The sequence below is a fragment of the Trematomus bernacchii genome, unplaced genomic scaffold (genome assembly GCF_902827165.1).
Source record: "Trematomus bernacchii unplaced genomic scaffold, fTreBer1.1, whole genome shotgun sequence".
Classification (NCBI taxonomy): Eukaryota; Metazoa; Chordata; class Actinopteri; order Perciformes; family Nototheniidae; genus Trematomus; species Trematomus bernacchii.
In genome coordinates this window covers 6,379,506-6,392,377 of record NW_022988066.1, presented here as the reverse complement: position 1 = coordinate 6,392,377, position 12,872 = coordinate 6,379,506, and the positions used below count along the sequence as shown (strand labels likewise).

General features: G+C 39.9%; 2 protein-coding genes across 2 annotated transcripts; one reads left to right on the top strand and one right to left on the bottom strand.

Moving 5' to 3' along the window:
- Positions 1-2,174: 2,174 nt before the first annotated feature.
- On the top strand, positions 2,175-8,875 carry cdk2ap2 (cyclin-dependent kinase 2 associated protein 2). The gene is given in 6 exon segments (XM_034120392.1): positions 2,175-2,231; positions 3,625-3,780; positions 5,552-5,619; positions 5,621-5,644; positions 6,402-6,522; positions 7,661-8,875. Coding segments are annotated over 5 exon segments (378 nt in total). The 5' UTR covers positions 2,175-2,231; positions 3,625-3,725; the 3' UTR covers positions 7,771-8,875.
- aip (aryl hydrocarbon receptor interacting protein) lies at positions 8,720-12,446 on the bottom strand. Its single transcript, XM_034120391.1, has 7 exons — positions 12,280-12,446; positions 11,536-11,717; positions 11,264-11,452; positions 10,676-10,852; positions 10,406-10,547; positions 9,973-10,199; positions 8,720-9,861 (listed from the first exon to the last, which is right to left on the bottom strand). Exons 2-7 carry the CDS (start codon positions 11,656-11,658, stop codon positions 9,856-9,858), a joined length of 864 nt encoding a protein of 287 aa, XP_033976282.1. The 5' UTR covers positions 11,659-11,717; positions 12,280-12,446; the 3' UTR covers positions 8,720-9,855.
- Between the last annotated feature and the right edge of the window lie 426 nt (positions 12,447-12,872).

Genomic DNA, 12,872 nt, shown 5'->3' with positions numbered 1-12,872 from the left:
ACATAGATCAAATAGCATTGTTGCCTATAGTCACCCGGGTGTAAATAACATTGTTCACTGTATTCACCCGCGTTTAAAAAGCATCTGCCTTCAACTAAACAAGTTATGGTTTTAGGAATTTTCACGTGATATCTGTGAACTAATGACACAATAAATGCACACCATCTTACATGTAAGTATTCATTTGTAACTCTTTTATTTCTCCTTTATTCAAGAAAATATTCATGTACAAACAAATCCTAAAATGTAAATAAATAAATATAAGGGGACAAGCTGAGGCTGAGCAAAGATTTCTACAGGAAGAAGCTGCAGGCCAAGCTCCAACAGAACAATAGCCGGGTTGTTTGGAATGGGATGAAGGCCATGACGGGGTTCAAGGGGAGAGACAGACTGACTGAGGGCACCCTGGAGAGAGAGCTAACAAACTCAACACCTTTTTCAACAGGTTTAGCTCTCCGCCCTCTGCAGTCTCCTCCAATCAACATCTCACCTCCACCACTCAGCCTGGCTTCAACATCCCCCTCTCTATGCCTTTTACCCACTACTATACTTTTGTCTCCACTGCCCCAGTGCATTCTGGGAGAGGATGTTGTTGTGGTGGAGGATAACAAGTAGTGCACTTAGGCGCCGTTTACACGAGGAGAAAACTGCTTGTATCTGCATAGTTTCGCGTGCGTATAGCCCTATTATTTACACGGGGCCGATAGAAACTGACCACACAAACGATAACGGGTCCCAAGGTGGATAGATTTGCAAACGAAACGCTCTGGGGGGTCAACCGAGTCCGTGTAATCACCTCTATACGAATATTTCCTGAAAAAATAGCGATAGCCCCACCTCTCCTGCTCACTGCTGTAGCAACTATCAAAAATAGCTGTGTTAATTAAACGCACAAGGGGTTCTTGAATGAAATAATATTATAAAAGGCAAACCAGAATTGTTAACGCCTAATATACTCCTTAAACAAAATAAACAGAGTCAGATTTCATGCATTGATCCATTATATTGACAAAGGTGCGATCTCACCCGGTGTTTGTAGAGAATATCTCTCTTTCTGAGCCGTCCTCTCCACGGAGACATGCTTCTTGGTCGGTCGATGCAATATCCAGATTCGGTTTCTTTCAGTTAACTTCCCCGTTGCATTTATCCATATGCTGAGGAAATGACTATATCCCGCTGAATACCAGCAATCGCCACACACTTCCTCCTGTCAGTAGCTACTGCTAGTGCTACTGCTACTGACCATGCTACAGATATTAGTGCAAAATCTACAGCTCCTCTACCACAACCATCAGCAACAAGTGGACATGGAGAATTACATGAACTACATGTTGCTAAATACACCGCGGGGCTTAAACAGAAGGGTAGCCATGGCAACATTGCAGCGGGGCTGCTTGGGCTGCTCTTCTTCGCGGCTTTTGGTGTATTTTGGCGGAAGTTACAGCGCCACTTACAGTCCCGGCATATGTACTACAGCGTTTCCAGCGGCCTCGTTTGAACAGACACGTTAAATGAAACGAATGCATGTGAACGGAATACTTTTTTGAATACGCATACTGTGCATAAATGCAAACGGTCCCGTGTGAGCGGGGCCTTAGTATGCTGCTGCAACGCAAACATTTCTCAAATTGGGATCAATAAAGTACTTCTTATCTTATCTTATCTTTCTACTCTTTTAATTTGTTATTATGTGCAATGCCTTGTTTTGTTTTATGCTGCTGCATCACATCTTTTCCCCAAATTGGGATTAATAAAGTACATCTTATTTTATCTTATAACGGAAAAAACAAACAAAAGTGAACATTTCAAGTAAAATATTGATCAAATACACATTTAGTTTTGATTGGCTTCTTATTATGAATAATTTTAATAGTAGTGGCATACTGTTGTAATTCTAAGTAAAAATGTGCAAAATTAGATTTTTAGTCAGTCCATTTCTTATTGTGAATATGACATTTTCCTCATATTAAAATAAGTTGACTAAAAAAAACCATATTTGTATCAAATCCATCACCTTTAAAGTTTATAAAAAGGAACTCATTTTCATGTTTGGCGCTGTGGTTACTGTACGTGATGACATCTCTGAAACAGACGTCATAGGTTACTCAATCATCCAATCACGTCGCTTTAAAAGTAAAAAAACTGTACTACACTACGCATCACTACTGCGCAGACTCACACACGGGAAGAGCTGTCTTCTCACAGAGGATTTTCAAAGTCTGCTTACAAAGGTGAGGACATTCCCCACGTTTATAGTCTTCTAAATGGTTCCGAGTGTAGATAACCTCTATATCATTCACTGTCTGTATATGAAATATCTACTCTGCATCACGACTATTTTCCTGCGTCCTACTTGTTGTTATGCTAACCGGCGACAGCTAGCCTTAGCTAATCTAGCTAACATTATCTAGTAGTAGTTAGCTCTTCATCACCTTCCTGAAGCTAACGTCAGCTTTTGTTTCACTCCCCACCTCTGGTGATCACATCAACATGATCCTCGCTCTGAAAGGTGTTCGCAAACCTGAATACATAAAACTGATCAAACTGATTAAATTCATACCAAACTTGTTATCAGATGTGATATTTACCAGATTTGAATGAGAAGTGAACACTGTCTTAATTGAAGGTACATTTTATGAGGGATGAACTGTAATGGTAATCGTTTCGTCTCACATTTACACAGAATATATGTATCTAAAAGATAATCACAATTAACAAACTGTTGCTGTGCAACTCTGTTGTTCACAATACTAACGTATAATAATAATAATAATAATAATAATAATAATAATAATAATAATAATAATAATGATATAATAAAAAATAATGTGATAATAATAATAATAATAATAATAATAAGATGATAATATGTAAAGGGTCATATGGTCTTGTTTAGGTAAGAGAAGATCATTCGTAGAGCACACTTCAAAGTGCTTTACATAATGTAAAATTAATGTTCAATAAAGCAGAAATGACAACATGAAACACACACTTAAAGGATGCAAACCATGTTTAAAGGAAAATGCAGGATTAAACTAAGAAACAGCATAGCCAAAGACGTACACTTTGTGCATTGTGATGGTGACAATTATTTAAGGAGATCATTTTATAAAACAAGCAGTATTTTTTAATACTGCTTGATAAATGCATGCATAGGACAGTGAGCATGAAGTCAAAGCTATCCAAGGATCTGCATCTTTCTCTCCTTGTTCATGTCATCTCTTTTGATCGCTGTTAAAATGACACGAGAACTCCTACACATTACCGATGAACTTTAAACACAGGCCTTGTAAAAATCTATTTCTGTAAGTGTGAATGAAAACTTCATACATTAACGGGTCATATTTCTTGTTCTCGATGTATGAACATATAAGCAAGATCACAAATGTTGACATTATTTTGGCAAAATATTTGCAATACTTTCCGTTTAATGTCATAAACTGAGAGATATATCAAGGGTTGGGTTCTGTTTGCTATTGAGCTACCTTGTTATATTTCTGTAGGGTATATCCTAAAAAGCTGTAAACATGCTTAAGAATGAATTTCCACTGCTTTGATATCTGCACACTTGATGAACATACATTTTATGTGTTTTTCTGTGTGTGTGTTTCTTCTTTGTATCAGCTCTTAGGAGCTCAAAACCACCAGTAAAGCTGTATAAGCACCGGGTTGATGGGTCGGAAGGAACTGGCGCATCGTATGGGGAGCTGCCTCCCGAACTCGCCATGAGCTACAAACCCATTGCTCCGGCGCCCTCTGGATCCAACCTCACACCTCCAGGTTCTAACACAACACAGTTCCCCCAAAATCAGATACTTATCTGCCCTCTTGACTGTAGGGCTATCTATTCATTTAGACTATTTTGGTACCAGTTGCAGAGTACTGGAGATATCGTAGGAATATGATGTGTGCCTTGTTTTGAATATATTGGCACTATCTGGTTCCTGGCTTGTGGTTTCAACCGTATCACCATACAACTACTCTTGAGTGAGAGGCTCATATGCTAGCAACTGAACACCCTAACGTTTCAGCTCAGCCGAGAAGGACGCTATTAATGTTTACACCTCGCACCATCACAAACCTTCCTCCAGAGCAGAGGCAACATCCCTTCTGCGCGCTGACACAGTGGGCTGGTGTAGTTCAGTTAAATTGTAATAGTTACTTTCACAAAAACAGCCTTAATGATAAATTGCACTATTGTTTAAAGGAACTTGTAGTGTGACCATATGTTTTGGATTGGGGGGGAACTGTCCCTTTAATGTTGTACATGAAATATTGACCAGTTGCTTTATCTTAACTCAACACTATAATTACTATTATAAATCTGCATTAGCCAAAATTGGAAAGTCAGTAACCATGGCAACGAAACAATCAACCTCATGCTGTGATTCTAGTTAAACACTCACTAATGTAATGGTAAGTGGCCATACACACACAATAAACTACTCTTAGGTGCTTGCCCCACGGGAACGCATACGGCAAAACGCATAGGATTAACGCAAACGCAATCGCCAAAAAGCTTCCGTCCACACGCAATATACACCGGATAGTGTCTGTTTACACGAGACAGCTCCGTTTAGATCCAACCGCTGGAAAAAGCTGCAGTACATATGCCAAGCCTGTACGTGGCGCTGTAACTTCCTCCACAAAAGCAGCGAAGAAGCATGGTTGTCATGGTTGCCCTTCTGTTTATTCACCGTGGTGGGGGCCGAGGGAACCGGGCAGAGTTTTTCGCCGGTCAACGTGTGTAAAAGTTTAAATCTTCCGCGACAAATTATAAAAGTGCCGGTCAAAGGTCTTCTTTGTTATTTATTAAGCTTTAAAACAAATGAATAACGACTCTATATAATGATAAAATACACGGAGCCTGTCCTCTCTTTTTCCTCTCTTCTGACAGCGTCAGTGTCTGTCTCATGCAGCAGCTGATCCAGTAATGATGACCCGACAGTAAAAATAAACATATTTATAACTAGTTTAGGTAGTTTGAGAGGTAATTAAAATAGCTAAGGGTGATGATCTGACTTGAAGTGTGTGTTTTGCTCCCGCTGTGATGCGGGAGGAGCTGCGTGTCTCCGTCCTGTCAGATTAGACTTCACTCGCGTTTATGTCCATATCGAGATAAAGATAAATAATCTGAATTCAGTGTGCAGTTTACTTTTGCGGGGGTGAGCAGCAGAGGTGGGGGGAGGCAGGGCTATTGCGTCATCATTATCACAAAATGATCGTATTGAGGCGATCACACGGAGCCGTTGGACCCCCCAGAGCGCTCCGTTCCCAGATCTATCCACCTTTGGACCCGTTGTCGTTTGCGGGGTCCGTTTCTATCGTTTCGTTACGTCCTCGTGTGGCAAAAAGGGCTATACGCAAGAGAAATATGCGGATACAACCCGTTTTCGTCCTCGTGGGGCACCAGCCTTAGGTGTCTTCTGTGTATCAGAAAACAGTTAATTAGTGTTGAAACTTTGTTTGTATGTTTCACGAGGCACGCTGCTTCTCATTGTTCTTGTGTTCTAGCTAAAGTTTGTAACATCTGTTCTCCTCATCTGCCCAGGCTCCTCGGTGCCCTCCCCTTCCCTGCCCTCGTCATCCAACTTCAGGCCGGCTTTTAGTGACTTTGGCCCCCCCCTCCATGGGCTTTGTTCAGGTATGTCTGCGCTACAGTTATTCACACAGCACTGTTGTGTTGCCATTGGTTGTACCACACAAATTGATAGCATGGCCTTGACAGAAAAATCTGTCTAGCAAACCTCTCTCAGGAACTTGCATACCTAGTGTTTTATTTGTGAGGAACAGAATGATGAGCAGAATACACCCCCAGCTGTTATACAAAAGCTGATTAATAATTTTGAACATTTCTTTCTATTGGAAATGAACTTGACTTTATAAGAGACGTTTCCTCTATTTGCAGCTTCAGTGAAAGAGAGAGGGTCAGCTTTTGCTAATCCACCTTCTAAAAGCTTTTCTTTCTCCCTTTATTCCTGGTGTAAAGTAAAAACTCTTTGAGACAGCTTTGGAAGGTTATTACTCTGAGGCAGCACAAGGCATGTTAATTAGATACAGTAGGAGTGTTGAGATAGAGGGGGTGGCTGATTTGTTGCAAGATCAAAGTGCATAGTATTACAAAAAAACAAATGTTCACATATTTATATGATTACATGAAACCATGGAGATGTAGAGAGGCTTGTATAGCTTAGGGGACGTAGAGAGACTTAGTATAAAAGCAGTGTGTGGTCTATCTGTTACTATGTACCGTCGCTCTCTTTATCATCACACTATATCATATGAAGGAGAGTAGCACGTCTTTCTTTGAACTTTGTTCTTTCATTGTGATGTGCACTTTCAGCTGAGACCCGTGTTGATGGATATTTCTTTGTCCCATGTTTGTGAAAATGAACAAGCAGCCTGTCAAAGTGTCTCAAGGGTCCACATACAGTGAGCTTCTGTCCGTCATCGAGGAGATGAGCCGTGAGATCAGGCCTACCTACGCTGGGAGCAAGAGTGCTATGGAGAGGCTAAAGAGAGGTATATTATACTTTATAAACACATACAGTACCTGTTCTCGCTACAAGTCGTGATTTGTGGTGGTGTGTGTGTCATGAATAGTTCATAAGAGTGCCGAAGGGGGGGAGAGTGGTTCCCTGCTGGACTTATTCTGCTTTATTATGGAAATAAGGGACTCCAAGGAAGAGTGGTGACCCTGGGGTCATCTACTGGTGGGAATATAAAACTAATGTTCTCTTTCACTCAGTGGTGAAGACGGGTCTGACACAGGACTCGCTCTGCGTAGGGTCGGATTGTTTTTCTAAAATAGTTTTATATTTTGGTATTTAAATGTCAATATGTAAATGTATTTGCTTATTTATTTGCTTATGTTAGAGGTCTAATGGGGAATTGAAAAAACTCGTTAACATCACTCTAGAGGAAACTAATTATCTATCTGTAATTGACTTTTAGCAAACAAACCACATAAATGTAATCATGAATAGCCCATACACATGATTAAACATTTAATATAAACAAAAACAATGCCTTGTGTTAATTTCCGTATTTTCCAACATTTTGGGCAAAGGGGGAGTATTAACAATTCACTACTTTTATTTTTTTCCCAACATATTGTGTTTAAATAAACTCAGAAGCAAAGACAAATACACTAAATTAGATAAGGGGGACATTGGTTGATTTTGCATTTAATAACACTAATACAATTACAGCAGTTGGGTATGTGTGAGAAACAATCAAGATGTTTAGCAATTGTCCACAAAGGTTAAAAGTCTATTTTCTGTGTGAACAGAAAGTCCCTGACTGAGAGTCAGTTCAAACCACAAGGTGTGGTCTTGTTTTTAAATTCTTATGGATAGTAATGAAAATATATAGAAGTAATTGTCTGGTGTGATTTAAAAAGAAGCACATATTAGACAGCAACTGCGGTGGCTGTGGTGTTAATTTAACAGGCGGACAGACGGCTGAACCCAATTGTGCCTTTAGCTTGACCTGCAGTTTTCTTTTTTTAATGCAGCGCTTTTGTTATCTTAGACTGTCATGGATGCAGGGGTTTATTATTAGTTGAGGTACGCAGAGAGAAACTGTTACCAATTACTTAACAATTCCTTTGAAGTCAAACTATTAATTCGATGCTTCCTTGCTCCTGTGTCGTCTCCAGGTATTATCCACGCCCGAGCTCTGGTCAGGGAGTGTCTTGCAGAGACGGAGAGAAGCGCCCGCCACATAACCTTTTTGAAAGCTCCCTTCACTCCTCACTCTTTCCCGTAGAAGCCTGTCCTCAAGATCCCCAACGTCTGTTTTACAACTTGTTTCCATCCTCTGCTTTTTTGCTCTTTCCTCTGCGGCTTTTTATAGTTGCATTATGTCCTTCTTGTCTCCACTGTTCCCTGCATTCCACAATACCATTTATGTTTATCACAAACGTTCTGTGAACTGTAGGGTGTATGCAAAATGCAGGTTTGTATCTATTTTAAATAGAATTGTGGGGAATTTAAACGCATTACTAAGTTGAGCCCTTGGTAAAAACCTTAGTAAGATCGATTGGAATGTTTTAAAGTTTTATTTATTCAATAATGGCTATTGACCAAGACAGATGGGTTAGTTTTAATGGTGGAATCAAAGTTCCAGCTGCACCCCGTCTCAAGTTTCTATGCTGACCGTCACTCTGCAACCACTGAATATGTTTTGTTAATCTGAGCATCCTGAATATACCCCATTTCCATCCACATTGCATTGTTTTTTTGTAGTGTAAACACACATTAGATGTTTTTCAATCCCAAGAACGCTGTACATCTCAAGTCAATTTGTTAGTATGGAAATTTTGTAAACCAGATTTTTGCAGTTCTGTATGTATATCTTAATTAAATAACTGAAAAAAACCACCTTCAGTTTCTTTTTAATTTGTGAACCATAATTAATAAGAATGAGTGGGTCGTTTTTTGTTTTGGTTACACTGATGTATTGTGCAGACAGCAAGACATCTTCAAATAATTTGAGTGAAGTCCTTCAGGGCATTGAGCAATGAATACTCCATTAATGAAAGCAACAATGTGTGAGAGCTCCGAAAACTTTTAAATTTTGTGCTAATGTTTTTAACAATTTCTCTAAATATTTTGAACATCTTTAACTGCAGAAAATGCTTGAACACTAAGAGGATACTAAACAAGCACTATTTTCCAAATCATGTGGCACAAATATAATAAAGAAAATGCAGAGCCATAGATAAACTCACATTTTTTGTTACATAATAACCATCTCACTAAAATCTCACTTCAGATTTCAGATGCCATTAGTGCTTCACATGAAGAGTAAAGTGGCTCTATTAAAGCAAGTAAAGGAGCAGGTGAGGGGAGAGTGGATATTGACAAAAAAACAATACAATGGTATATTTCTTACATAAAGGAAATAAGTACATAAGCGAAAGCAAAGATAACAAGTCCTTGTGTGTTTTATAATGATTGTCACAGAACGCTGGGTTTCCCAGTTCCATACACCAGGAGATAATGGCCTCCTGCTTATTCCTGTGCTTCCGCTGTGACCAAGATGGAAGAGCAGGTGTGGCGGGGCAAAGCAGCAGAGTGCATGATGGGTACATGATGTCCCTTGTGCAAGAAAAAAAAAAGATTCCTTGTTTCTTTGGAGGGGAGAACATTTCTATCTGGAATTCCATCGAAATCTCTCCTGGTTGGACTATGGTTATATTAGAAAAATCCAACAGCTCTGCACATATTTCAGAGAAAACAAGACAACAAAATACAATTTAACTACTTGTTTCTAATACTGTGAAAAGTCTGTGTTTTTCTATATAAATTGCAATATAATGACTTTCCACAAACAGCTGATAAATGAATCATTAAATGAAAAAAACAAAAATCTCTGCAGCAAATCCTGTAAAATGTTGCCAAGGGTAACATTCTGTAGGTAGTAGCCCATTACTGTGAGCAAGTGGAAACCAAGAGTGTTAACATTTCTGTTGCTTTAACAGAGGAAAACCATATGCTCTGAAATGACAATGCTGTTGGCCAGTACATACCATATATCAGGTTTCTATGGAATATAAGTCAAGTTGGTAATGTCACCATGTCCTCATCAAAGACTGAATTTTACTTCTTTTTTTTTCAGAGAGAGGGAGTTTTGAAAGAAGTAAGGCAGGAATGCAAATCGCACCTTGGTATATCTACGTGACTGGGTGTGACTCGACAGTGTGTGAGAACATTTCGAGTGTGCCATAGGGGCAGAGGGAAGAGTGTTTGGCTTGGGTGCTGGATAAAAAGTAAAACACCAGCAGTGTCTACTGTTTCTTCTCCATCTTGAAATTCACAGGAATCCTCTTGTTCCATCCCATTGCGAGATTCAACCCTACGAGGAGGGAAAAGCAAAGAATTACATTTCTACTATATGATGTCATAACAAACATCTTAAATGTAATATCTGAGAACCAGAAGATGGTAGCTTTAAAAATAGACTTACTGTAGTAGCAGTGGCTGGTGGTTCGGTGTAGTTGAACAGGCCCTTGTAGCGACCCTTTTCCTTCTCTTTGTTGCGGATCCTGTCCTCCATGGCCTTCAGCTCCTTGGCAACAGACGGTCCCAGAGAGGGGTCCAGCTCCAAAACCTTATTAAAGTCCACCCTGGCCTCCACCTCATTCCACACAGCAGCGTGGGCCTTAGCACGCTTATAGTAGGCCTTCAAATTGTCTGTTATGAATGGGACATAAATAATACAAGCAGACAAATCAAATAAACATACTTGCATACATAGACAAGGATTAATTTTTTTTTTTTTTTTTTTTTTTTACATTGTATCAATGACATTTTGATGACATACTACATACTACATACTACTTTGTTGTTGTGATTTTGCTGGAAGGGGCTGTTTCTTATTTAACACCAACAACCCTTACCCTCATATTTGAAGACGAGTGCTGAGCAGTGTTCGATGACTTCGTAGTACTGGCCCTGGAGCAGCTTGCACTGGCAGAAGTTGAGGAGCAGTGGTGTGATCATATGGTCCAACTTTACCCATACCTCGTCTCCAGGATGTTCCTTGAAGGGGAGAAAAAAGTCACAGAAGAATAAGAGAATGCATTTTGTTGCAAGAGTTTGTTGAAATGAAATGAAATACTAAAAACTGGATCAGATGTATTTTCTTTTGTATTGAACTGTGCCCTTACCTTCATCTGTAGATTTTTTAGGCAGGCAATGCCATTGTAGTACTTCTCTGTAGCTTCTGTAATTTTGCCCTGCTTGAAAAGCGTGTTGCCCTCCTCATGGATCTGAGGCACGAGCTCAAATTTCTCTTCGTCTGTCATAGCCCACACATCAAGCTGGAACGATCCTGGAGCCAGAACCTTAGCAAACAAAGAGATTGAAGATCAGTGGCTGAATCCCCTGTTAGTGGAAGCCTTACACATTTCAGTTTTTGCTTAACTATTAACAACAATTTGTGTTAGAGTCATATTAGACTACATTATATCCACGTGTTTCCAATACTTAAATGTATGCAATAATCAAAAACATTTTTGATTTCATATTTAAAAAGAACATTTCTTGCGTCTTTTGTTTGATGAAAAAAAAAAAACTTTAAAGAAAGTTACGTAGATATGTCAAAGTGAGATATAAAAAGGGTGATGGTAGTTGCTGGGTACCACAACCCAGGCTGTGTGTTGGTGCTACAATAGAAAAATAACCCTCAAACAACACTGCATCCTTTAAAAAGCAACCAATGATTTTAAAATCTGTGCTCTGCCCTGCCTGCTCACCTCCAGCAGATCGATGGTGAAGAGAAGAGGCTGCGGATTGGCCTGAAGATTATCCAGGTCGTTATGCCCCAGAGAGTGGTGGGAGTGAATCTGGGCAATGCCGCAGCAATGCCTCTGGCCTTCCAGGGGGTCCTTACCAGCACTGATATTTCTCAGGGACTGGGACACGAGTGGGTACAGTGATGTGTGCTGAGGGGTAAAGAGAAATGGACAATGCACGAAAAAGAACAAATATTGTCACCCCATAACAAGCAAATGACTAGCTCACTTACCTTATTTTCGCAGTTAAATTCTGCAACTTCGCCTTGCCTCATGGTGATGACCACTCTCTCCCACGCAGCTAGTTTAAACTTCTTGCCTAAAATGAGCTCCATGGGTTTGCTGCGGCCCCCCATGGTCCGGGAGTCATCCAGCACTGTGCCATCACACAGGCTGGTGCGGTAGTGGAAGACACCTGGTGAACACAGATACGAAGAACACAGACACATTAAACCCTGCTCAACAGAACTATCCGGTTTAAATAATAGTTTAGACATCACCCTTTAAGTAAACTGGATCGATGCAGCTTGTTTACTAGAAACAAAGGAGCAATCTGTACTTCTCTGACAGGCCCGGAGAGCGTATCCACTCTATCTTATTCTGGCCAATCACAACAATAGCAGTTTGATTGACGTGAGATTTAGACCAATCAGCCTTCATAAACACATACCATCCTGTCCCCCCCCCTATCTTTCCATCAGATGAAAAAATAAGGGAAGAAATGTAAGGTTTCTCGGCTTTAAAAGAGCAAGCGAAATATTACACTGTATAGCCAAAAACTAAGGCAGCAATGCCCACAACTTTGTCAGCAGTGGCTGTATACACGCGTTATGTGTTTGGTGAAATTAATCTAACTGACAGTGTCTAAAGTGTTAGCTTCCCAGTGATAGCATTAGCTAACGTGCTTCGTCGCTTTTCTTAACCATTTCAGAGGACAAGACCCTACTGGTCCGTCTGCGGACATGCTACAGTTTTACCTTGGTTCCATTGGGAAAGGTCGATAGCTCTCCTTTGCCAGGACTGATCAATTTCTTTACAATTCCTTCCTCGAGAAGCTTACGTGCCTCTTCCTCCATCCTTGACCGAGTCGAGTTTACGACAGATGACGATGTTTGCCGAAGCCATTCCTTTCGTTATAGCGCCCTCTAGGCCGGGGGCTGCACTGACTGCTTTCTCCAACACATAAAAAAGGTTCACGTTTCGTGTGTTTTAATTGATGCATGTGTAGGCTACTTAACGACCAGTGATTGAATGTAACATTAACTTTACATTTTGACTGAGTATTCTCATGTTATGCTACACTATGTCATACAAATGTCACAACAAAAGTAGGCCACGAAAATATCATAGTATTGTATTTAATAACATTGAAATAAAATCAGTATGGAATGATAACACTGTCAAAAAATGTATCTTTTTACAACATTTAACATTGTCAGGGATATTAATGTACAGTCCAATACTTATTTCTATCATGGTCCTATGCATTCCATCACTTCATAAAGCAATTTTATTACGCTCCGTGAAGTTCCTTTAACTTTAAGATTAGACGGGTCTAGAATTCTAGTGT

Excerpts from the sequence above, each read along its gene's own strand:
- aip (XM_034120391.1), bottom strand. The coding sequence starts at position 11,658 with ATGGGGGGCCGCAGCAAACCCATGGAGCTCATTTTAGGCAAGAAGTTT. Across the intron at positions 11,453-11,535 it reads AATTTAACTGCGAAAATAAG|CACACATCACTGTACCCACT; the intron begins GTAAGTGAGCTA and ends TTTACCCCTCAG. Across the intron at positions 10,200-10,405 it reads ACTCGTCTTCAAATATGAGG|ACAATTTGAAGGCCTACTAT; the intron begins GTAAGGGTTGTT and ends CATTCATAACAG.